The sequence below is a fragment of the Chanodichthys erythropterus genome, chromosome 13 (genome assembly GCF_024489055.1).
Source record: "Chanodichthys erythropterus isolate Z2021 chromosome 13, ASM2448905v1, whole genome shotgun sequence".
Lineage (NCBI taxonomy): Eukaryota > Metazoa > Chordata > Actinopteri > Cypriniformes > Xenocyprididae > Chanodichthys > Chanodichthys erythropterus.
The window spans coordinates 45,296,530-45,324,106 of record NC_090233.1 but is presented as its reverse complement, the minus strand read 5'-3'; the positions used below and the strand labels follow the sequence as shown (position 1 = coordinate 45,324,106).

General features: G+C 37.8%; 1 protein-coding gene across 1 annotated transcript in view; it reads right to left on the bottom strand.

Moving 5' to 3' along the window:
• Positions 1 to 1,755: 1,755 nt before the first annotated feature.
• The window catches only part of adgrv1 (adhesion G protein-coupled receptor V1), a 160,220-nt gene continuing 134,398 nt past the window's right edge, over positions 1,756 to 27,577 (bottom strand). The window contains exons 87-90 of the mRNA XM_067406079.1: positions 16,003 to 16,124; positions 8,547 to 8,735; positions 2,295 to 2,469; positions 1,756 to 2,165 (exon numbers count right to left, since the gene is read on the bottom strand). Coding sequence (XP_067262180.1) covers positions 2,047 to 2,165; positions 2,295 to 2,469; positions 8,547 to 8,735; positions 16,003 to 16,124 — 605 coding nt within the window. The 3' untranslated portion in view covers positions 1,756 to 2,046. The remainder of the gene's footprint in view (positions 2,166 to 2,294; positions 2,470 to 8,546; positions 8,736 to 16,002; positions 16,125 to 27,577) is intronic.

Genomic DNA, 27,577 nt, shown 5'->3' with positions numbered 1-27,577 from the left:
AATCATTCTATCATTCACAGTCCAGGAAATGAAGGATGCATTTTTAGGCCTCATTTGAAGGAGCCTTTATAATGGGACAGCCTTCTTCACACCACGGTGATGCATTCAGCCTTGACACAGCTTGTATTGAAATCTCCCATCCAACTTTTTTGTGGTCTGCACAGTTACAAAATACATCTAAAAATACAGATTTGCCTTGAGGTGTATCAGCAACTAATGATTGTTTCAGATGGAGAGGAAATAATAGCAATAATACTCAAAATGTACATTTAGCTACTCTGATTAAGAGCAAAGTACAAACAAAACTGTGTAATCACCCTTTAGAGAGAGTGGAGGGCAAAATAAATTGAGCAGAGCAAAGAAAGAAAGAGAAATCTTCACAAAAACACATCAAAAACTCATCAGACAGCATCTAATGGATAGACAAAGGCCTCAAGTCATGTTCAGATCATTAGTTGAGCCTCACTGACCCATAAGGTCAAGTCTAAATGAGCAGAGCTGCTAGGGCTCATCTTATCATTAACTTACAGTCCATTTCATTTCAAATATTAACATAATTGACTGAGTGGAGCTACTGTAACTGTTACCTGTGGACTTAATGTTTTTGTTGTCGTTTTTCTGCAGAGGTCACCTTCACTTCAGTTTGGTAAAGCTGAACAGTAACCTTAACTAATCTTAAAGTATTTCTTTCCATTCATATGGTGCGTTATGTCTGCTTCTGATGATGGAAGTATTTTTTCCTAAAAATACTGTTTAGAGGTTTTAGTTCTGACAGAGCCGTGGATCCATGTAGCAGACGGCAGCTCTTTATTCTTGGGTGTGCCACCCTTGTATCATCCAAGGTCAGACCAAAAACCTCTCCAGTCCACAGTGGTTTCCTTCACTGCCCATTTCAGTCCAACACATACTCACACACACACAATTTAAAGTTTTCGACATGTCTGAACTCTCTCCAGAAACATAAGAGCAATATATTCAGTAGGTCATCAATTCAGTTTTTCCTCTTGTCCCCTCAGGCCATTGTGAAACTTGGTGAAGGAAATGAAACTGAGTAGTTGTCACATTGAGACTGAATATAAAACATTTGCTGGTCTGTTCATATGTGCCGCTGATGTGCTTCTATTCAAGGTCTAACAGGTTGTTTCCCACACAAACTCCTTTTTTTTGTGGCAGAGTATGCACCTGTAGAACTGGTTTGTTAATGTTGATACTGAAGTGGTATGTGCACACACACACACACACACACACACACACACACACACACACACACACACACACACACACACACACACACACACACACACACACACACACACACACACACACACACACACACACACACACACACACACACATGCGTTTTTTGTTTGTTTTGTTTTTTAATTGTGAGGACATTCCATAGGCGTAATGGTTTTTATACTGAGCAAACCATGTTTTCTATCCCCCTACACTACCCCTACCCCTAAACCTACCCATCACAGGAAACTGAGCACATTTTTACTTTCTCAAAAAAACTCATTGTTTGATTTATAAGCCTTTTGAAAAATGGGGACATGGGGTAATGTCCTCATAAGTCACCCTCTCCTTGTAATATCTATGTCATATCCATGTCATTATACAAATTTGTGTCCTCATATGTCAGTTCTGACAAGTGTACTATTATTTTACTGTGAGTAAGATATTTTAATTGTTCATTCTTAAGTAGATCTTTTGGATAAAGATCCATTTGAGGGAAATGCAGACTGAATGGTGGTTGAATCATTTATTATTGGTGTTACACAAATCAAGCAGCAGAATTATGGGGCGCACTGGCCAGACCTCCAATCAATCTATATGATTTTTCCAGTCAAACCAATACTAAACCTTCACAATTAATTTAGTGATAATTATATTCACAAATGTATATACTTAAAAAAACAATTTCAATTTCCACATATAAAAAAAGACAACTTAAAAACTAACAATATTTAGTGCAAAGGCAGAGACAGTAAAAAAAACAAAAACTATTGTTTTTATTTTACAATTTTCAGTACAAAAATAGTGAGGTTAGAGATGTGTGTCTGCGATTGGAATCCGCCGCAGCTCTACGATCTGAGAGTTAGCCACACTACCTCCATCATGACTGCCGTGGATTGACTCGTTGTCACTCACGTTAAGGCCAGAACCTGTGTGCAGGTAAACCAAAATTTTGGGTCTCTTCCAAAGAAACATAACTAGTATTCACCAAAGTAACTATTATAATCGCTAAAGATCTGTAAGGACTTTTTTTTTTTTTTTTAGAGAAAAGGACTTACCAGTTTTTAAGGCGAATATGAGGTCATCAAACTCTTGTGACTCCTCGTCCTGCACCAGATTAGTGTTGATGAACCCTCCTTCAGTGATATAGGTCTCGTCCTGAGGACTCTGTTTGAAAACACTGCTGGGTTGACTGCTGGGCCTCAATGAAGCTCTCTCCCAGTCTGCTGAGATCTGCAAAACACAACAAAAAGGGTCTTTAGATGTCAGAAAAAGCAAACAACTACCATTTTTTTCAAAGCTTCACCAAATTAAAATGACTTTTGTAGTTCTTCTAGTTTGTGTACCCAGTATGAGCTTAAATGACCCGCACAAATCAGCCATGAATTCACTGGAGTGTCTGGTACAGGGGTCATTCAGAGGTTAAGAAGTTTTACTATAGGATGGGTTTGAGGGCTGAGTCAGAGTTCACAAGCATTCAGATGTTTTGTAACGAATTCTGGTATAGCTGAGGATGAGATTTTTATATATGAGGGAAATTTGTAATGTCATAAAATTATATGAAATTTAAGACTGTTGATGTTTGTCTCGAGAAGGCAGCGATCCATCACACTACCCTTCTGACTTCATCTTGTGACATAAATCTACTCTTTCACTCATTTTAATCATCAAAGCAAAAAAACAAACAAACAAACAAAAAAAAACAATTAGCCTCATTAAACACAACACTGTGAAACAGTACATCTGGCCCGCACTCCCTTTAATGTCCTTCCTAATGGCAATGGCTTCATTTCCTTTGGCTGGGTACTTTTCCCAGGAGGATGGAGGGAGAGGCCACTCCAGTCCCTCATGTCCCAGGCACCTCATTCTGGTACAATAGCACATCAACAGTCCAGTAATCAGAACAGAATGTACGCTGGGTGAACTGAGCACCACCAGGCACCTACTCATTTCTGTTTGAAGAGCCTGAGGAGACGGCCACCCCTCCAGTGTGCTGTTTCCTTTCCTCTCTCCACCGGTCACCTCCTCCCCACCCAAAATTTTCTTGTCTCGAGGCCACATGTGACACTAAGAGCTGCTTTAAGCCAGAAGTCAGTGCTCTCATGAACAAAACAGGATTACTTCAGTCTGCACTAAAAGTCAAAAACTATAGTCTTGCCAAAATAGTATTGATTTGTCCACTCATGCTGAATTGTCTAATCAAAATTCGGTATGGATGGTAAACTATAGCATCAATGGATTCAACTAAGCAGACAATGTTTTGGGAATACATTGGCTTCAGTTGAATAAATAAATATAATATCAATTTCAAGCCTTTTTGCATTGATTTCTCTTTATAATATAAGCTTTATCTAATTTCCCGAGAATTAACTTAACCCAGACCTAGAGTTGTCAAAAGTACCGACTTTGGTACTGAAATTTAAAAAATGTGACGCTTTGAGTGCTGTTGAGTGGATTTGTAAACACCTCTGATTGGCCATTGTGTTCACGACTCATCAGATATGTCTATGATTGGCTACAATGATCAATGCTTCAAAAACATGTTGTAAATAGGCATCAGTGACACTCTCCACTGAGCGCTTACTCAGACACACACGGGAGCGTTTGAAAACAGGCGTCTATCGTGGACCGGTCTTCTGATAGATGCCTGCTTTCAAATACTCCCGCTTTCAACACTTTCAAATTCAAACACTTCATTGTAGCCAATTACAGACATGTCTGATGAGCCGTGAACAAGATGGCCAATCAGAGGTGTTTACGAATCCGCTCAGCAGCGCTCAAAGAGTCACATTTTTATCACAAATTTCACTACCGACTGGTACCGAAGTTGGTACTTTTGACAACTCTACCCAGACCTCTTCATTTGCACCCACACACTGAAAAGGCAAACACTGTAAAAAAGAATTGTTGGTTTAACTTAAAAAAGTAAGTTACCTGGTTGCCTTAAAATTTTGAGTTAATTGAAATTAAAAAATTGATTTAATACAATAAATACAAGATTCCAGCAATTTGTCTGTCCACACTAGACGCAACGCGGAAGTGAGAAGCGATAAAATCAATCAAAAACCACAGCCAATCAGAAGAGAGTGTGGGCGGGCTCTCTCTGCAAGAGCACAGCAGACACAATGAAATGGGCAAGTACATGTTAAAATTCAAAAATATTACACCATTTAAACATTATTTAAAGTACATAGTGACTGAACCACTTGTTTGTTTGCATTAAGTTGACAGTTTGAACATTCTTGTGCCCATTTATTTATTTTCAAGATCTGAGGTGAATTAGCCAGTGTTGTTTTCATTACAGCTAAAAAGCTGGGAACACGGACTGATATTCAAACTCACATTAGACACTTTTAACATTAACCCTTAAATGCATGACTTTTTCACCAATCATTCTTACATATTTGGGTCTTTATCGACCCAGATCTGTATCTACCACAGAAGGATCTGTACCTGTCGTGATAATATAAAACTCAGAAGAATAAAATAAAGCATATTTTGTTACCTTTTGGAGCTTGAAAGGGCTCAGTTTGAGCAGATGTTTTATGCCATCACCACTGTCCTCGTCAGAGCTCATTTCCCAGTAAATTCAGCAAATAAAAGGCTAGTTTAATGTTTGACTTCACGAATATGAGCCCATTGGCGATCTTAAACGTATTCTCAAAACTATATAATTTTCAACATCTTCAAAATCAATATTTTGATGGCTAACAGATTCACCAGATCCATCCAGTGACAGTTACAGTCATATTTGATTGCATATTTGATTTGAATGAATCGTCACTTCATCATTGTGTATCAGACATTGCCACTTTGTGGAATAAAGGTGAATTGCACTTATTCCGTTATCTAAGATTCAATTATTGTTGTGGAGAAAAAATATACGTACACTCATACACACCTCGGGTCATTTGCGACCCTATACAATTTTTAATGAATACAAAAAATGAATACAAAAATAGGCATTCTTTTGTAATTTTATGATTTTTTTCTTGTTTTATTATTTATAATGAATTGATTGAGGAATACCAAGAAGGTTGATGTCTAACTTTAAAAAATGAATGAGAAGGATACCCAAGGTATGCATTTAAGGGTATACTTTGCCATACTTTGTGTTGCTGTTCCAGCCACGACGTCGTAGAGAAATAGAAACCGTTTCTAAAATAGAATATTCGCGTGTCGCCGTCACAGCTGGTTAGGACAAAAACTCTGATTAAAATGGAAAAAGATGCCTTTTATCACGTGTCGCGGCGAGTCTGGTTAGGACACGGTGTTAGCCTTTGAGTTTTATTATGATGCCACAACTCTCATAAATGTAAATGTACCAAACTAATAATTAATATAATGATAATTATAGACCTTTCAACACAGTTGGGCCTATTTTTCCATTTTGAGACTTTTTTATGCCTAATTTTCTCAGATAAAGTGGGACAGTGGTATTTATTCATACAAATATTTAGCTGTAATTAGAAAAAATAAAAATAAAAAAATTAAGAAAAAGTTTTTTTTCTTAATTCTTTAAGGTTGGGAAACTATGTTTCAATATATGTGATATCTCCTTAAAAACTAATTCACACTGCAAAGACAGATTGTGGCCAATGCCAACAATCACTATATTATACTATGTCACCTCTCAGACATTCCACGACCTGGAAAAACAAGCACCAACCAACGCAGACAGGGGTAACACACTGACCCGACAAAACCCGACAAACGCATCTGTTGTCGTTGGTTGGCCTATGCCAGTGCAGTGTGAATTAGCCTTGAATTGTTTTTTTGGACCATGGTACAGATCATTTGTTACTGGTTCAATGTGGTCAGTCTGCTCATTCTCATCACCATCAGCTGGTAATCAAGATGATCCACCATCTAAATAAGCTTGGACTGGTGCTAATAACCATAAATAACCTATAATAACCATAAACTGCTCAAGCTAGAAACCATGGGAAGGGTAACACATGTATATATCATGTGAGCATTATGGCACAGCTTCTATTAGGCTATTAAAAAATATTCATGCTCTAACTATTGTATGGAATGTTTATTGAACCTCATGATAGTATGATGACTAATGCTCTTAATACATTAGCCCTCAGGTTGTGTTCAAAACCCTATAACACATGTGATGTTCCCGGTCAAAAATGACCGGCCCATAAAAAAAAGCATATAAATCACTCATTATACCATATTTTCACCCAATCTTGGATTCAATCTTTTTGTCAACAAGTTCTCTTTCAATTAGGACTGGTTTTATATTTTGATTTGGATCTGAATAATCATAGGCCTCATTTATTTGAGAGTAGGCATTTCATTTTTTTAGTAATTTTTTTTAAATTTTTGAATAATTTTGGAAATATTAAATAAAATCTGAAGAAAATTGGTATTGTTGATCACACTAGTCTACTCTAATGTTTCACCAGGAATTTTGTTTTGAAACTTTTGTTTTGTAAAAAAATATGGCACATAGTCACACTTGTGGTGTTCCCGGTCAAAAATGACCGGCCTATAAAAAATAGCTTATAAATCACTCATTATACCATATTTTCACCCAATCTTGGATTCAATCTTTTTGTCAACTTGTTCTCTTTCAATTAGGACTGGTTTTATATTTCTGTTTGCATCTGATTAATCATGGGCCTCATTTATCTGAGAGTAGGCATCTCATTTTTTGAGTAAAAAACAAATAATTTATGAGTAAATTTGGAAATATTAAAAAAAAAATATGAAAAAAATGGCTACTGTTGATCACACTAGTCTACTCTAATGTTTCACCAGGAATTTTGTTTTGAAACTTTTGTTTTGTAAAAAATATGGCACATAGTCACACTTGTGGTGTTCCTGGTCAAAAATGACCGGCCTATAAAAAATAGCTTATAAATCACTCATTATACCATATTTTCACCCAATCTTGGATTCAATCTTTTTGTCAACTTGTTCTCTTTCAATTAGGACTGGTTTTATATCCTGTTTGCATCTGATTAATCGTGGGCCTCATTTATCTGAGAGTAGGCATGGTCAAAATGGTCACAATGGCCGACCATTGAAAGTGAATGGGAGAGATTGAAAATAACAGAACAATTTAGTTTTCAGGAGCATGTTCATTATTTTCATGTACACATATGAGCATATGTGCTTGCAAACATCGAGCCCTTGGACCTGTGCATGTAAACTTTTGCAGCTCGTTTTTGTATTTGGTTGCGTTGTAAACTTTTGCAGCGCGTTTTTGTATTTGGTTGCGTTGTGAATTTTTGCAGCGCGTTTTTGTATTTGGTTGCGTTGTGAACTTTTGCAGCGCGTTTCTGTGTTTGGTTGCGTTGTGAACTTTTGCAGCGCGTTTCTGTGTTTGGTTGCGTTGTGAACTTTTTCAGCGCGTTTCTGTGTTTGGTTGCGTTGTGAACTTTTGCAGCGCGTTTCTGCATTTGGTTGCGTTGTGAACTTTGCAGCGCGTTTCTGTATTTGGTTGCGTTGTGAACTTTTGCAGCGCGTTTTTGTATTTGGTTGCGTTGTGAACTTTTGCAGCGCGTTTCTGTATTTGGTTGCGTTGTGAACTTATGCAGCATGTTTTTGTATTTGGTTGCGTTGTGAACTTTTGCAGCGCGTTTCTGTGTTTGGTTGCGTTGTGAACTTTTGCAGCATGTTTTTGTATTTGGTTGCGTTGTGAATTTTTGCAGCGCATTTCTGTATTTGGTTGCGTTGTGAACTTTTGCAGCGTGTTTTTGTATTTGGTTCTTTTAATTTATGAGTAACCTCATGATAGTATGATGACTAATGCTCTTAATACATTAGAAAAGGTTATAATGAGATTGTTTGCTCAATCTCATTTCAAGCTCACTAATAAAAGTGTAGTCATGAGAACAGCTCAGAATGCAGGAAACTGAGATATTTTCTTTAGAAATATCTCCTCTAAAAGCCTTTCTTGATCTCTGCCGATCTTTCCCATGCAGCTTGTGCTCTCTCCAAAGTCCCGTCTCTCTCCTCCTAACCTCTTGTACACCCTCTTTCCCGGATCTGTGAAAAGTTTACATTGAGGGCTCAGAGGAATGTGAGCTTCTACACCAGGCCTCTTTATTACATAACACTTTCACAGTGTGTGTGTGCGTGAGCAGACTTGATGAACAAACACAGGTCTGATGAATCCTCTGCCTGATAAATGATAAATAGGTGGTTATGCAAACACACATAAATCTAAACCCTACAGATGTTATGTTACAAGTATGCGTGTGGTTTGAAATGCTGTCAGATGCCACTGCCAAATAAAGCTTGTGCAACAAACGATCATGAGAAACATTTATCAAAACCCTCAGATGCACCTCTTCCATGGCACTGATGAGGTTCTGTGTGGACTTGCTGATTTCTCCTCCACCGACGGTAGCGGCACCGGTGCTCTGATACATGGAGTCTGGGCTGCCGTGACCATTCATCTCCACGGTGTAGGTTGCCTTAGCTGGCCAGAAGAGCTGACTATGCATGATGAAGTACACGGAAAACACATACAGACCCTGGAAAAAGATGAATCACAAGTTAGAAGAGCTCAGCACACTGTCACATCAGATGAATTGAGTTATTTACTCTATTCTGAAGAGGGAAGTAATGCAGGATCATCATATCCTAGTTTACATGATTTTTTTTTTTTTTCTGGAACTATACTTTGTATCAGCATTTAGGACCACAATTATTCTATACTATTCAAAAAATCCAAATGTGTTTGTGCAACTAAAAAGAACAAACATCACCAATGAATCATTTGGTCTCAAATTCCATATGACATTTTGTAACAGCATGACATCATTTCCCTCCCTCTGACATCATTGTCAGTGAGGGTCTGGCCAACCGTGAATGATTATGGTCAGCAGCACCCAACTGAATATTGCTGTACACACACTCTTGCCAAATATATCATGAACACTAGAAATGTTGTAACAAATGTGGCATATGGGTGACAGACTGCAGGTGAAACTAAAATGAGTGTGGAAAAGTGCTGAGCTTTTGGTAGTTTAAGATGGAAATATAGAGAAAGTTTCTGAGAATAATGGGATGGTGGTTAATAATGGGATATGAGATTTTGCATTCAATGAATGATTTGAATAATATGGGAAATATAATTTGTGAGAAAAGAGAATAATTTTTCAAATCAATGTTTTTAAAACCATGTCCATGGTCATTTAACTTAACTTTCAAAACAATTTTGTTTCAATGAAATAACAGGGAGTGATTTTGAGATGATTAAAGAAGACATTTAAATATTAATGTTATTAAAATATTGTTTTGATATGTTTAGATTTCGTGTGTGTATAGAGCATATATTCCTTTGAACTTGATCAAAACTTTCTTTCAAACTGAATTGCATCCAAATAAAAGGTAAACATAGTGTAGACCTCACTGAAACCACTGAAGCTCAGCACCAATGGCAGGTAAAGTAAATAGTGGATATAAGCACGTACACACATACCCCTCTCAAAAATAGAGTATTGATTTTAGGGCTCATTTATAGACTATAAGTGGGCAGCCTGTGCTCCACTGAACAGCTTTATCACTGCTACCTGAAAGACACACAAATGTCCAGAGGCCAGAGCAGCATGCTCAATTACTTCTGCAAGTTACATAACTGTTCTCAGTTCAGAAAAGACAGGTGTGGTTTTTACTACCTCAGATATAAAGGAAATGAAGCTGACATGATGCACCTTGTGAGAAATGGTGTGGAAGAAACAGACCGAGACAAGTTAAAGAAATAACCTTTACAGGAATCGTCCACCTAAATGTACTCATCCACATATCGGAACTTATATATATATACACACACACACACACACACACACATACAGAGGTGTAAAGAGTATAAAACCATACTTGAGTAAAAGTACAGATACCTTGCAGTGAAAACGACTCCATTACAAGTTACAAGTCGCCAATTCTAATACGACTTGAGTAAAAGTCTTAAAGTATCTGATTTTAACAGTATTTAAGTATTTTATTCTTACCGAATGTAAGTTCAAAGATGCAAAACTGAGAGACATGCCAGTGAAAATAAGATTTGTGAGATGAGAAATCACGTTTAATTTCTAAAATCAAAATGAAACTGAACACCTCAATATTGCAATAAACCAAGGCCAACACAACAGCTTCTTAAACATCTACAAACTCTCAAGTCTCAGTTAAGCTCAAGTGCACAAAAAGGCTATAAGTAAACCAATATCTGCCAAAAAGGTCTTGTCAATACAGTGGATAAATAAAACAATGTTAAGTAAAATTAAATAGTCAAAGTCTACTTGCACTGGATGTGCTGGTTTTGGCCTGAAGTCATGAACTCATCTCCTAAATCAAACACCCTCAAAAACTACTTGCTAATACACTCGCATTCTCGTAAAGAAGCCTTGCTGACAAGTATAAAGGCAAAATGCACAAGATATGGAACATTCATTCCCCTTAGATGGCAATATCGCTTCTTTATATCAGAAACAAACTGCTGCAGAAAAAGTTCGGTGCCATGAAAAATGTAATGTGTAACTTCAAAACTCATTATAAATGTAGTGGAGTAAAAAGTACATTTACTTGTTCAAAAATGTAGTCAAGTAGAAAGTAAAACGCATTAAAAGTAACGTGCATTATGTAATCAGATTACTTTTTTGATGTTACAAGTAAAGTAATGCATTACAAGTAACATGCATTATGTAATCAACTTTTTGACGTAAATGCTAAAATACATTTATTTACAGCCCCCCAAAAATACTGCAAAAGTATTTTCAAGAATGCATGTAGTCCAATTCAGTGGACATATGATTAATATGGACAACTGGATGTAGAAATTCCTACCAATCTAAAATCAATAATTGGAAAATTTAACAATGAAATGACTCCTTAGATCTTACTTGATGTTGCAACCTTTTTTTTTTTTTTTTTTATCTGCAAGAGTCTCCCAGGATAGAAGGAATGAATGGATATTTATTCTGGAGCTACTTGGCATTTCTGACCGGCCGCCAGCCATCTTGGTTTAGAGAAAACAAAAATTCCACATAAAGAGGCTTGCCACTTGGTGGCAGTGTAAAGGATCTTGTGGATCTAGTGTCCACTGTAGTGGTTGATGTGCAACTATGCAATCAAAACCCATGCATACACAATAAAACGGCTTTTAATTAGCTGTCAACTGCAGTGACCTCTATTTGTGAAAGGGTTAATGTTTTTGAAAGAAGTCTCTTTATGCTCAACAATTCTGCATTTATTTGATACAAACACAGTAAAAAAGTAATACTGTGAAATATGATTTTTTTGTATTTTTGATCATTTTAATGCATCCTTACTGAATAAAAGTATACATTTCTTTTAAAAAATATATTACCGACCACATTTTTGAAAGGAAGTGTAGCAAGATAAATACTTTTGCTGACTGAAGAATGCCTTGATATCTTTTTCTCTTTCTCTATTATACATACTCACATCCGGAAATCAGCTGAGGTTAATATGAAGCTGTTTACAGGCTTCCCAATCAGGCAAGACTAGCACCATTTAAATGACATTACTGTGGTTTAATTACATTTACAGCAACAGCCACTGAGAATATAAGAGGATGATGGAAAATTAGCATCGTAGAAAAAAAACAGCACCCATGAAAACAGATGCTCAGGGCTTGATTATTGAAAACAGACTGAAACGTTTGCAGGAAATAAGGGGCATGTGCAGTGAACAGTAAAAGCTGTAAAATATCACATTGATAGTGATTGCTGAAGAATCCCTATGAGAATCAAAAACAAATTGTATCAACACAGCTACAAATGTCCGTACGGGCCTCCCACATGTTTGTGAATATTTTCCAGAGGAGGAGGTCATGTTTTGTTGTAGGCACCGTTGACATCTATGTAGGCATTTAGAGTTTGACTCAAAGGGAGTCAAAACAAAATTGTGGTGCTATTTATGCTCTTTCTAGGTGAAGGGCATCATGTTCAACTCAGTCATGTTTTGGCTCTGTCAGAAACAATAACAGCTTCTCTGACCTGCTATTAGTCAGTCTGTAATGTAGGACAAGCAACACAGAAGCAGAACAAATATTCTCAACTGTGTGTATATTTGTTGCTTACACTAGCTGTAACAGTGATAAAATATTGAGGACAAGAAGCCTTGCTATGGATGGTTTTTATCTTTTCTGCTGTTGGTAAGGGATTTTGGTGTTTTCTGTTAAAAAGTTACTTGTTACTCGAACTTTGTGTGGGGCAACAGCCACAAAAGGCCATCTGAACAACACGCCCATGTCAAACTCAGCGACAACAAGCCATGTTTTGCTTGTTACGCTTCCCATTCAGTCAGTCATGTTCGACGTTATACCGATACTGACGTATTGGGGTTTCACTTGGGAGCCCCAATCACCTCTGAGTAAAAAAACGGGCCAATGAATATTGGCGAGTAAGGGTTTGCATGCTGAGCTACTCCTAGGCCGGCTAGCACTCACTCATTAAGATTTTTGCTTCGTCTCACAAGAGCATTGTTCCTGATCAAAAGAGCATGCTTCCTGATCTTAAAGAGCTTGCCTACGAGAGGAGGTCTTTCTTGCCAGTGAAAGGGCACATTCAGCTGTGTTTCACCATTTATAAAAGAGCTTTTGCACAGTTAGATGCAGCGATTGTCCCCTCAGCGCTTCGGCGCAAAAGAGCAGATTTCCCTAAAAGAGCAAGCAGGGACGGAGAGCATCTTTTTAAAGATGCCTCTCCATTCATGCATTCCTGGATGTGGTCATTTCTTGTCTTCAATAATAATAATAATAATATATAATTATAATAATTCCTTATATTTATATAGCACTTTTCTGGACACTCAAAGCGCTTTACATATTAAGGGAGAATCTCCTCAACTACCACCGATGTGCAGCATCCACCTGGATGATGCGACGGCAGCCATATTGCGCCAGAACGCCCACCACACACCAGCTTATTGGTAGAGAGGAGACAGAGTGATGAAGCCAATCAGTGAATTGGGATGATTAGGAGGCCATGATGGGCAGAGGCCAATGGGCAAGTTTGGCCAGGATGTCGGGGTTACACCCCTACTCTTTTCGAAGGACATCCTGGGATTTTTAATGACCGCAGAGAGTCAGGACCTCGGTTTAACGTCTCATCCGAAGGACAGTGCTTTTTGACAGTATAGTGTCCCCATCACTATACTGGGGTATTATGACCCACACAGACCACAGGGTGAGCACCCCCTGCTGGCCTCACTAACACCTCTTCCAGCAGCAACCTGGTTTTCCTAGGAGGTCTCCCATCCAGGTACCAACCAGGCTCAGCCCTGCTGATGGAAACGATCTCTGTCTCACTTGTCTATGCCATAAGCATGCTGAGACGCCATTCGTGGATGGTTCATGTTCTCATTGTGAGAACATGACCATGTTGACACTGAATGATAGCGTGGGTCACTATCACGCCAACCCAATGCGTCATTCGGTGCTCTGGATAAGGATCAGATGTTGATAGCTGCATCGGAGAGAGGGCTATTGTCCTTTGGAAAGGAAGATGATGTGGAGCTTCCCTCTTCGGGAGTGTTTGCGCATGCTGAATCGGATTCAGGGTTGACAGCCATGCTTGCCCGGGTTGTCGTGTGCATCGGACTCGAACACCCGTGGCTGGATGATTGGTTTCTGGACTTGGACCATGACGCAAAGACCGCTTGCCCAGTCTCAGACCCTTTCTTCCCGGAAGTGCATGAAGAGCCTAGGCAATATAGAGAGGTAGTAGTTCCATACCACAGAGACTTTTCCATATGTAGCACTGCCCCACGGGTCAGTCCATATGTGCATTCCATGTGTTCCCTCCCTACGGGTAAGATGTGGCCTCCGTAGGCTTCCAAGTGAGACCCCAATACGTCATTATTGATGTACTGTAACATCTCCATTCCCTCTTTAATGGATTGAGGGTCACATCAGTAACTGGAACGTTTGGCAGATTTCGCTTGCGTTTAAGTTGTTCACACAAATTCAACACATTGACCAACAGAAAGCTGCTTGGTATGAAAGTGACTTGTTTTGGCCGCACCTTAATAGTTATGTAACATTTTAAATATTGAGTGAAAAGTTGAAACTTTCTTCTTTTTCTTTCACAATCCTGATGATAAAAGAGTTATTAAGAGAAACGATCCTTTGCAGTTGGTCAAGTCCAGCACTGCTCTATTGACTGCAGTGATTGCAAGTCAACAGATAAGCAAACTCTTTTCATCATATAATGACTGAACATAGTCCACCCACTCTGAAGAGTCTGGCCAGTATCTTCAAGATGTTATGCAATAGATGCAGGGCCTTTAGAAATCAATAGGCTGTAAAACTGCATTATCTATTTTTTCTATCTATAGAGTGGGTAGAAACTATACGACAGATTAGAAGACTTGGCAGTTTTGTAGTGATAGAGAAGTGATTGTGAGAGTAATACATCAATATTCAGAGATAAGATGGCTGTTTGCAGGTCTTACACTAAATGCGAAGAGACCACTGGGCTCTCAAATGCGAGGATTACCTATATCGATCTATTTTCAGGATTAGGACTTATCTAGTGCACTCAAGCTGTGGACCATTAAGTCTAACTAAATGTGATTCTGTGGGTCAGAACTTTATCACTTTCACAGTTCAAAGACAAAATACTTCAGAGATAAGATTAGATTACACATAGAGATGATTTAACAGCAGTCACAACTTGCTCTGTTTTGAGAAATTCTATAACCACATCCCTGTAAAAAAAAAACAAAAAAAACACTATTGAAGTTACAAAGAAAGTGTAAACTGGCATCACATCAGTTAAACCTTTACCGTATGTCGAATAGGGAAGGCACATGACATAGCGTAAGCTTTGCGAACTGCAAGAGTTTTACACTTTCTGAATACGCTGAATACAGAAGGCGGCTCACGTAGGAGCACATATATATGATGGGTGGATGTGGATGGAAGCACCATCTTCAGCTCATACTCATTGAACCCTATCACTGCCATTATAAAGCTCAGATGCGTCTGGATATTTATTAATATTTCTGCGATTATGTTCATCAGAAAGAGGAAAGTCATATACGCATAGGGTGGCTTGAGGGTGAGTAAAGCTTAAGCTAATTTTCATTTCAAAGTGAACTAATCCTTTAATTTGTGTTCCGAAGATGAACAAAGGTCTTAAAAAGATGAACAAAGGTCATAAAATGAGATGAAGGTGAGTAATTAATGACAGAATTTTAATTTTAACTAACCCTTTAATGTATTTTAAAATGTCATTTATTCCTGTATGGCAAAGCTGAATTTTTAGCATCATTACTTAGTCTTCAGTGTCACATGATCCTTCAGAAATCATTCTAATATGTTGATTTGATCCTCAAGAAACATTTGTTATTATTATTAATGTTGAAAACAGTTGTGCTGCTTAATATTTTTGTGGAAACCATACTATTCTTTGAATGCAAAGTTTAAAAAACAGCATTTGTATGAATATAAATCTTTTTAATATTATAAATGTCACTTTTGATCAATTTAATGCATCCGTGCTGAATAAACGAATAAAAAAAAAAAAAAAGCACTGAACTTTCAAACTATAAATAAAAAAAATAAAAATACATGCAAGCACAATAAATGGAAAGTGGTCGTTAATATCCTTTTTTTTTATATGATATTTATTATACAGTGTCATGGGTTATTGATAAAAATGTACTAGGTTGTATGAACTATACCAAAAATATATGCATGAATGAGCTTTAAAAAGGAAAAGAGCTTTTAAATAAAAGCAAGAGTTACAAAATATTGTGTGTGTATGTTCTTACCAGAAAGATATTGAAGATAACAAGGAGGATCAGCATCCACAGGTATCTGTAGGCCATGTGCAATCCAGCCCAAAGACAGACCAGAGTCACCAGAGCAAACAGATACAACATCATGGGCACCTCTGAAGAACAAACAGCAAGAAATTGAGTTAACCTTCAATTGAGTTTGCATGATCAAATAGGTTAATTTGAAAAAAGACATTTCCTAAAGTTCAAGATGGCAACATTTGAAGTTAATATATTTCTAGAAAAATCACAAGAGCTTTTGCTCATCAGTTTTCAGATGCATGGATGCTGAGTGTGCTATTTTGTCTCTGCTGCATGCACCGATGCCAACAGCCAGGGTGCTGTTTTCAGTTATAGAGTAAGCTGGCCAGGCATGCTTCATTTTTTCCATAGTTCAGACAAGCTTTTCACATGCAGCTAGAGGCCTTTGAACAGCTTTTGCTCTGGTATAAGAGCCATGTGGGCACGTTTATTGACCTGGGGCAGGAGTGCAAGATGGCTGCCAGCGAAAACAAACAAACCAAAACGACAAAAGAGGGGGAATAAATAGAATTAAGCATGTCACAGAGACTGTTCTGGTGGGAATGAGGACAGCCATGGGCGCAAAGTGCTTGGCCCAAGAGTGTTCTTCATGTGGGTAAACAATCCAGTGCCAAGAGTCACTCAAGTGTACTGGCACAAGGACTTTAACCAGGGCTGAGTGTTTTACTTTAACAACGGTTATGGGTTTAATTGCTCAAACATTCACTCATCTTGAGAAGGTGGGAAGAAAAATATGTGTTGCAAGCACTCTGTAGTTCAAAACCTGACATTCTGGCAACAACATAAAGTAATCACTTACTCAAAGTCATGGTATCATGAACATAAACGCTAATGGTTTGCATTTTGATCATTTATGCAGTGCATGATTTCAGCCCAGATTCACTCACCGACAGTTTTTGTGGAAATCCTCAACAAATGCCCAAAATCAGCGACAAATCGGTGCTTATTCAGTGGCAATCACATAGTGTTTATGATCAAAGAACTGATCTGAGAGAAGTGCTGATGTGTCGCCGATGCACGTAAAATATTAAGCATGCCAAATATTGTATCTGGACCTGTCTGCAACTCAGAGTCATGTAGTGTGAAATGTGTTTTGACTGGAAATTACATCGGTGATGACATACAGCCAATGAGAGAGCAAGATACAGGGCAAGGAAAAGTTCAGGGGGAGGAGTCATAGACCTGCAACAGAACATCAGCAAGCATGGCTTCTGCAAGAAACTATTATCTCCTTCATATTCTTCTTTTCTTTTTCACTGCAAATCGGCGCACAGACAACTTGGCATCATTTTAACAAGAAGAAATGAAGTCTTGCTCGAGAACTCCTGTCTCACATGTGATCTGAGAGCCTATCCACACCTAGACGCATTTAGCTGTATACGCAAATATTTTGTATCATATAGGCGTTTCGTCTAGATTTGGAGCCTGAAACTGCTATTTTTTGAAACCGGGTCCCAGAGTGGATAAATCTAAAAACGACATCATGTGTACAGCCAATTTGTATATTTTGTGAATCGATGATGTCATCACCCCACGTCTCGACTGCTACATCATGTAACAGCAACAACAACAACAACAATAGCGGACTACATGCTTGTGTACTAAATTTACTAAATTAAAGCTTTATTTCTAAGCTTTACTAAAGTTTGTATACAGCGTGCAAGGTTTATGCGCATGCTCCAAGTCTTATTCTCTGTTTTTAGTGTATCTCTGTGGCAGAATTAAAGCACCACATACTGATCTGGCATGTATACTACATCGTTTTAAGTCGGTTTCAGTGGTTTCGTGCGCCGATATTTCTTGAGACAAGGAAAAAAAGAGATCAGATAGGGAAAGCTCCGCCTTCATGTGGATGTGGCCTTACTTTATTTCCTGTTTCAATTCTCGCATGTGTTTGAGAAATGTAGGCTGCATCCGAAAGCTTAAAAATGCTGCCTTCAGAGGATGCATTCAAAGGTAGGAAGACATCAAGGCACTTTCAAATCCAAGCTTTACTTCCTGCCTTCTGAAATATTCTCTGACAGTTGAGCTAAAAAATAAAGTTGGCATCTGAAAATTGCGGTTGGTGGTCAGTTTGTGTGTAAATGTACGTTTTTGACTAACACATTCCACTTCTAAAGTCATTTCTGATGATAAATTACTATTGTAGTAATTAAATATTTGATTAGTTATCACCAAAGCTCGCTCTATTTTGCTATAGATCATTAAGCCGTTACGCTGCATAAGAAGTTTCATGAGGTACCTTTGTGCACAAATGCTGCCTGCAAAGTCATTGCCTGATAAGGCAGTGAGGCAACAAGCCAGCTTCCTAAGTTTTTGGATGAGCCATAGTTTGGGGGCAGTTGTGGACTAATGGTTGCAGGTTCGAGTCTCATTTAGGTGTAGGTGGGAAGAGTGAATGAACAGCTCTCTCTTCCACTCTCATTAACCACAGCTGAGGTGCCCTTGAGCAAGACACCTAACCCCCAATCACTCCCTGAGTGCCACAGAAAAAAATGTCTGCCCACTGCTCTGAGTGTGTGTGTGCACCAGAGAGATTTGTCAGTGATTATTCCTATTGTAATGTGTGACTCCTGTCACTGATCCATCGTGTAATGTGCACACAAATAGTACCCCCATCACTTGTAGTGTGAGAAGAACAGCGATCCAACAACTTTGAAAATCGTGCAGTTTGTACCCAGCATTAATCCGTTTAAAGCCTGATAACAAACAAACAAACAAATAAATAAATAAATGCAATTTTGTGTTTTCATGACCATTAATTACTGTCACCCACCTTCTAATAAATCTTTACACTTCTCGTATGTTACCTAATACGACTTCCTTTGGTTACGCTAACACCTCTCGCCCACTGGCAGTGCATCTGTGATGACTATATTGGCCAAAGTACTCAGCCAGGCAAAGCTGTGGCTGATAATTAGCGAGAGGGAGAGACATTCTGTGTCATTGTTTCTTTCAGCAGGCCTTATTTGCATCCACTCACCTCCACGACCTCCTGAGAACCCTGTTTTTTAATTCGTACATTTAATGAGGGAACAAACAAGTACGGCTCCAGGATGGAGAACAGGCTGACTCATCCATCATGCTCTCCTTTCATTACATAAACATGGATGTGAGCTCGGCCAGGCACTCTGGGTGCTCCAAACAATAGTAGAAGACCTGTATTCTTTTTTTTTTTCCCAAGCGCTTTCAGAGTCTATTTGATTTAGATTCACTTCACATATGAAACGACCTGGAAATTGAGTGAACAAGCTGGATATTAGAATATTAGCCTCTTCCTTTGATGCCTGCAATTGTTCTGACAATTATAGGCTAAAATTAGACAACATATTAGCTCAGTTTGTTCTAGCACATGATTGAAGGTCATTAGATGCAGCAGCAAATGTGCAGAACCCACATCTAGGGAAAAAGAATATTCATCGGTTTAACCTCCACAACATGACGCTTCCCTGGGCACGTTTACGGCATACCTGATGACGGAAAACAATCACAAATGCACCTGCAGCCTTGTTTCTGCATGCCGGCGTCTAATCAAATTAAGTCAAGCAAACACAGAGCAAGTTCAAGAGAGATTTCAAATAATCCTCAAATTCTCCAAGCGCCATTGCTGATATGCATGCATGCATGACAAAAAACAGCAAATGAGATTATAATTGGCTTTCATTAGACTGAATGAAGGTGAAGAGAAACAGTCCAACCCAATATCCAACTTCCTTTAGGGACAAGACTTGTTGTTTGAGAACACTGCGTCCTGTGCCTTCCATGTCTGTGCCGTCCCAGTGCGTTTCACCGGCAGAACTAATGCACAAGAATTAACATCTGTTCTGCTGGTGCTTTGATGTTAATATGGCTCTGATGACACCATGAGTGCAAAGACAAACAGAGTCATAGGCCATGCATGACTGACACGTCTCTGGGGTGAGCCAGTGGAAGACCTGCCAGCAGAAGCAGGCAAACATTATGCAAGACTTGGCAATGAAAAATAGGCCACACATTCTTTAGCTGATAGATAACACATGGCACAGGGCCGAAGTTTAACACCAGGTTAGCACAAAAAAAAAAAAAAAAAGCCATGGTCATTCCTTCCACCTGTCTTATTTTACTAGCTGTTTGCATGTGTCTTGACAGTCTTACATTTACTTTCATGATGTTCTGGTTGCTATTTACTTTTACTGATGCTGCTGCTGTAGATACTTTGGTAACATTTTACAGTGTTCATGTTACAGTGTAACCACAGTTTAACAGTTGTAACCACAGAAGACAAAAGAGAAGGACACCTCCAAATATTTCAAATGAACAACATGTACTTTATATTTAACATTTAAATGATATAAAATGTATATGAATGTATAAAGGGGCTTTCACACCAGGCGTGTTTGCTGGGGTCCGAGGGCCGATTGTTCCTGGCGCCCCTTGCAGCGGTGGTCTTGTTTCACACTAAATTTGATCCTATCAAACTCTGGTGCGTTTGCATTGTCTTATGTCATCATAAACATTCTCAATGCATGACAGTAAAAAGGACGCGGGTCAATATATTGTGTTTTTATCATTATTTTGTTGCTATTATGAGCAGCAGAGTGAACAACACTTGAGTTTACTGTATGTGCGTCACATGAAGGAAGATTTCTGCTGCTTGCAGGAGAAAGAGACAGCAGGTTGCTGGCATTCATTTGCCACTCTGATTGCATTAACTAAGTGCAATTACACTGTACGCTCACTTATGCTCATATTCAAGGTAAATCATCGTCACTGTCATCCCTTACATGTGTTTTGTTACTAATCACATCATCATCAGCTAAAATACATGCAGGTTACGTTATTTTCTGAACAACTGAGCACCTGTGTCTGTGTTGCTTTCACATTCTTGCAAATCGTGCCACAGTTCCAGTGCAACCAAACTCAGACCAAGTAGTTTTGGGTTCGGGAGTTCCCATGACAGCTTTCACCTTACCAGTTTTTCATGTGAACCGTGCCTAGTTTCAAACTAAACTACCAGTGTGAAACCACCCTAAGGGCGTTTTCAGACCTGTAGATAATTTGCTTTGTTCTGAAAATGTGACTTAAACTGCCACAGTTCCTCAACAATACTCAACATACTGGCGTGATGATCACGATCCTCAACTGGACACGACCACAACGCAGCCCTGAAGTATCAGCAGAGATCGAGTCAACTAGATCATCCACTGTGAAGGCCTCATCGACACGACAGCCAGTAGCACAGTTCCTCAACAAACCGTCCATACCGACGTGATGAATATGATCCTCAACTGGATGGAACTGAAATAAATACTTTGAATGTTGCGATCCTATCAGACTTAGCAACCTGAATTGTAACAAAGCACTGTTTGCCAGAGGAGAACTGGCCCCCCCGACTAAGCCTGGTTCCTCCCAAGGTTTTTTTCTCCATTTTAACACCTATTTGCCACCTGATGTTGGAGTTTGGGTTCCTTGCTGCTGTTGCCTTTGGCTTGCTTAGTTGGGGACACTTGACATTTCATATTCCACAGTGTTCTTGAAATTTATTCAACAGTGCTTTGATCTGCCTGCATTGACACTATTCTTTAAATTATATACCAGTTATCAATGTAAAGCTGCTTTGACACAATCTGTATTGTAAAAAGCACTATATAAATAAAGGTGACTTGACTTGACTTAATTTGTTACAATGTTGCATGTTCTTCTTGGTTTGGTTCGCTTTCACAAGGTAAAGTGTACCAAAATGTGTTGCAAGTCACATTCGAGTACAACTGTCCTCTTCTTGGTCAGAGTTTTCTCAGCATCATACATCAAAATGATTGACAAGTTAGCTCCATGAGCTTATTGTGGCTTTATTTGTAACTATCGTGACAAACGCAAACACTATATGAAAATAGCTGTCATTCCCACTGTTAAATTATACACTACATTCGTATCAATACTGCGGCAAATTCAAACAAGCTTTCTCTGGATCTCCCAGTGTTGTCTAGTAGGCCAACTATGTCGAGACACATGCAAACACTATATGAATGTTATAATGCAGGAAGAGCCAGTATTCTTGCACGGAGAAGCGCAATTACACAACATTTTAAGATGAAGAGGCGCTCTTTTGCTTTCAACTACGGTCGGTAACTAATGTGCTCACTTACAGAATCAAATTCATAAATTATACATATATAACACATTTCCCGTTTGTTTTCACATCTCAAGCGAACCACTCCAGAGTTCGTTTGCAATCGGGCCAAGATCACCTCGTTTAGGCGTCTCGGAGCATTTGTTTTGGTGCAGATCTGAGTGCGACTGCTGTGTTCACATATGCCTAAATAAACCAAGGGAGAAAGCGCGCCAGGTTCCGAAACAAATGCTCAGTGTGAAAGCACCCAAGAGAAGGTGTAGATCCTGTAACTTTTATCTTTTCTTTAATTCACCTTTTTGTCTTCACTAGTTTATTTAAATAATAATAATAATCTTTCAATTAATAGGGTTATTAAAGCAATTATATGCATGCATAATTATAAAAAAAATAGCAAAATGCTTTTTAAAATGATTTGATTTGCCAAACAATTTCATATTACTCAAACACACCCTGTATTACTGCTATAACTAATTGTATGTATTTACATGCAAACTTTAATTTTAATAAACGTTTCCTTTGCATTTTCCTCATATGCAAGTTCTTCCACAAATCAATAACATCCAATGTCTTTATATTTCTCTGTTCTTCCCTCTTCTCCCCGTTTATTGTTCTGCATATCAGTCTCATCTTTGAACATGTTGTTCTCTCTCCATGTCCTTCCCTCCCTCCTCTCCCTGACTGCCTTTGCGTTCCATCTCTGTAAGCACATTCCAGGCTGTGGTCTGTGTGCCTCTGAAGCAGCAGGTTCCCAAACTCTAAGGAACCATCTCTCTGCTGGAATGGAACTGGCTAGAGCACTTCCTCTCTCAATAAAAACCAGGCTCTCATGAGGCCATGCCTTAAACACAAAGTGCTGAACAATACCTTTAATGTTTCCACTCATATTTCACAACTTAAGTGACTCCAATGCAGCCACTTTTAGATAAAACATGGTGAAATCAAAGTGGAGTCATAAATATTTGACAGAATCATACTCACTACATCAGGTTACACCAAAAAAGTAGGTTACACATTATTTTACAGTGCTGTAGTTACATTGTAATTATTCAAATATGATTAGGGTTTGGTTTGGGGTTAGTTACTTGTAATTATGCATAATTGACTGTTATTACTATAGTAAGTACATATAGTAACGTGTAACTATGGCATTGTAAAATAAAGTGTTACCTAAAAGTAATTTCTAAGGGTTTATAAACATAATATATGTTTTTGAATAGTTTTTTTGTGTTTTTTATTTTTTTTTTATTTTACTTTACATACTACATACTATTCAAAAACAAAGTAAAAACAGTAATATTTTGTTATTACATTTTCTATTTTAACATATTTTATAATTTAATTTATTCCTGTGATGGCGGAGCTGAATTTCCAGCAGTCGTTACTTCAGTAATTATTCGAATGTGCTGTTTTAGTGCTCAACAAACATTTCTTATTATTATCAATGTTGAAAACCATTGTGCTGCTTAATATTTTTGTGGAAACATAATACATTTTTTTCAGGATTCTTTGATGAATAGAAAGTTCAAAATAATTTAATTTATTTATCACTTTTGATCAATTCAATGCATCCATGCTAAATAAAAGTATTAATTTCTTTAAATTGTATCTTAATATATCTAAGAATTATATCTTAATCTACAACATGATTAGAATGTGGCAATGTGATATAACTGTAACTGTAAGTTGTGCAAGTACAAAAAAAAAATAAATAAAAAAAAAATGAATAAATAAAAAAAAAAAAAAATCCACTGGAACATCAACCAATAAGAATCTAGATTAAATCTCTGTTAAATATTCTGATAGTGGTCCGAGAGAAAAATAACACAGGGCATTAAGGGTGAATTCATGAAAATAATTGTAGTGGTGCTGAGGTCTTCAATGATTATAATGGACAAAAAGACTGTATTTAACACAGACGACTATATAGTTATTCCAGAGTTTAAAAAGTTCTCCTTGTTTCTTCGGAGAAGAAGACTCTCAGCATGAGAAGACAAGCACTGAGGACCACTGGGGGAAGACAGCAGGGCCCAAATGTGAGACAGAACTCTGGCTCCTGTTTAAGATGCCAAAGCAGCTGTCACAACACTCAGCTGTGGTTCGGCTCAGAGGATGAAAGACCTTCCTTTGTCTCCCTCTCGAGTGAGCTAACATCTGCCTGGCCAACAGCTTCAATGATAAGAGAGAAAAAGAAAAAAAAAAAACTGGAAGAGACATGGGTGGTTGAAGAAGAGGATCTTGGTAAAAAAGATGAAAGAAAAAGAAAAAGAAAGTGGGACGAGCTGAGATCTTCCAGTAAACCTGCTGGAACAGAAGAGGTGTCCAACAATTTTGAAAGAAGTAAACAAAGGCTTAAGATGGAAGTACATACAAGATCAACACGCTCTCTGGAACCAAACATTTGATATCCTTTTGTGTGTGTGTGTGTGTGTGTGTGTGAGTGTACGTGTGCTTGTGGGTGACATTTGGACATCCTGCTCCTTCCTCTGAACTGTGGGTGTGGGGAGCGTGTCTGGCCTCACGCCAACGTTCTGACCAGACGTTCCATACAGCATGTTCTCAGAGAACTGAGACCTCTAGGGAAAACTAATAGTGTTTGGCATAAAAAAAAGAGGATGGATAGACTCTACAGCAGTTCCAATGTGACCATTAAAACAGAGGTGTAATCACAAATAAATATATATAAATAATAAAATATAAAATAAAAATCAGATTTGCCTGTATTTAAGAAAATTCTATAAACAAAATAATTTGAATATTATATATATATATATATATATATATATATATATATATATATATATATATATATATATATATATATATATATATAAAACAAATATTAAATAAAGCAATAAGATGCTACGAATTACAGTAATACATTTTTATAAATCTATTCATATTATAAAGTATTTTTCTACAGTAAAAACGCTGGTCATTTTCAACACAGTTTAGATATCTTAGCTCAGTTTCCAAAAAAAAAAATGCATGTATTTAGGCATAATAGGGTAATTTATGATGATTGTTTTCATCAAAACACAAGGATCCAGACACTAGACTTTGGGTTAAACCCTGAGAATGTTATGTAACAGGAGTATAGTGTTGGTGATATAAGCAGTTAAGCAAAGTCATAAAGATATGAGATGCAGAAGGGTGAAATGGACATCATTTAGAAGCAGCTGAAATATGATAGTGATAAACAGTGATTTAGACTCTACTGCCTCTATGACTCTATGGGCTGTAAACGTATTATGCAATCATGAAATTGTAGGGAATATTATGCATGACCCAGGGATCAAGTGTCTGTACTGCAAGTCATTACTAAGCAAATACAGAGAAAATATAGAGAATCTGAACACTGAAAGCATATGGATACTCTTTCAGAAAAAAAAAAAAAAAATCTGGTTCACAGTACAACTACATGAAAGGCTGTTTACTATCAAAACTTGGTCCCTTATCACAAAGTACATCCAGTATGGCAATCAGTCACAACAGTAGATTCTAAGAAGCAATTAATTTGACATAGGACATCATATCGTTCTCAAAAAATTTCAAACAGCCTTAAACCTAATTGGGTGTAAATAGGATGGGCTGTAGCTAAACAGCAAATACAGCTTTTCAAATGTTCACCAAAGTGAACATATTTCAGACCAAGGGCCAGTTGCATAAGCTTAGCCACTAGGTTAAGACTGTCTCTTAAGAATTAGTTTGGCACACTAGCAGTTAACCAAGGGGTAATCATTCTTACTTTTCCAAGTCAAATTACAGTGATATACCTTATGAGCTGTCTTTAAGAAAAAAATTCGATGACTAACTTTTAAGACTAGCAGTTTACGCAGCTGGCCACAGGAATGACATTAGCAGTGAAAAAGCAGCAACACTTTATAATAAGGTCCTATTCGTTAATGTAAGTTAATGCATTATCAACGAACAATGCATTTGTTACAGTATTTATTCATCTTCATTAACATTAGTTAAAAAAAACAACAACAACTATACATTGTTATAGTTCATGTTAGCTCAGGTCAATTAAATGTTGAAATTAGTGCCGTCAATGTTAACGCTTTTTTTTTTTTTTTTTTTTTGTTAATGTTTTCCGGTTTAATACTGCGTTCCAGGCAGGGTTTTGAGTCCGTAAGTCACAACTCACGACTTTGTAGTGTTCCAGGAAAGTCACGCCAAACTGCGTAAAAGTGTAAACAAGCCAGCATGGTGGACCATACGGGGCTTATGCTCATTAACAATTTTTCCATTGCCAAAGGTGCTTACTCTGTGCTTATTTGAGGGAAACGGAAGAGGAAAACGCCGCATAAGGCAAGAAAAGCTGTTATACCTTTTATTTTACCGTGCACTTGCATAAACACCGCATCCGTAGGGGCTGCCATTGTTGTTTCGCGGGCTATGTGACGTGGGAGTACATCGATCTAGTACGAGTTCACGGTGGGAAGTCACGGGTTTGACTGCTGTTCCAGTGCACCTTCACGGGTAGAAGTTTGGAAAAACACGGGTTACGAGTTTCCTGGAATGCGGCATTACTCATTAAAAATATTAATGCAATTAACGCAGCATCCGTTTTTTTTTCGTCATCCTTTGGCTAGCATAACAATATATCACGCTCTTATTCATGCAAATGCTTTTAAACCATTAAAGTGCGCCAAAAGGGAACGTGAATGTCCTGTCACACACACACACATGAAGCACAGAAAGACACGTGCCAGTATCGTCTGCATGGACGGCGCACCAGAATCAAGTTCTCTGTCAGACTTTAATGAACAATAACACGCACAATAATTCAAAAATATCTGTTTTGTTGAGTATCCTCATTAGAACAGTCTTGAATGAGTTAAATAAAGTCTTAAAACGAAAGTAAAGAGTTGTGAGGAAGTGGGACGCACGTGAGATCTGCGACTTGTGCAGCAGCGGCAGCTCTTAAAGTGACAGCAACCAAAGTCATTGAAGATAATGAAAGAACAAAGGTAACAGAGAAAATTAGTCACTGCTCTTGATTAAAGAACTTTTGTAGCTTTAATAATGATTAATCTATATTTAATTTAGGCTATAAATTATGCAGACTGTTCGGTAACTTTATTACCAATATTACCAATTTTTAATTACCAATATCTGTTAGACAGGTAAGGGCACAGGTAGCCTAAATATGACGTGTATTATGGGTTTACGTGAGGATTGTTCTAAGTTCACTTAAATGAAAAGTTGTTATATTTTTTATATATAAAAAAAAAATATATTATATATATTTTTGAAGGAAAAAAATCAATTTAATCGAGGCATCAGTAGCAATATTAGTATCCGTGATTTTATTTATAAAGAGATGCCATTAAACAAGTATTTAAAATATACTTTATGTTGTTTTAATTTGGAGATTAACAGTGAAATTATTACATTATAAAATATATTAAA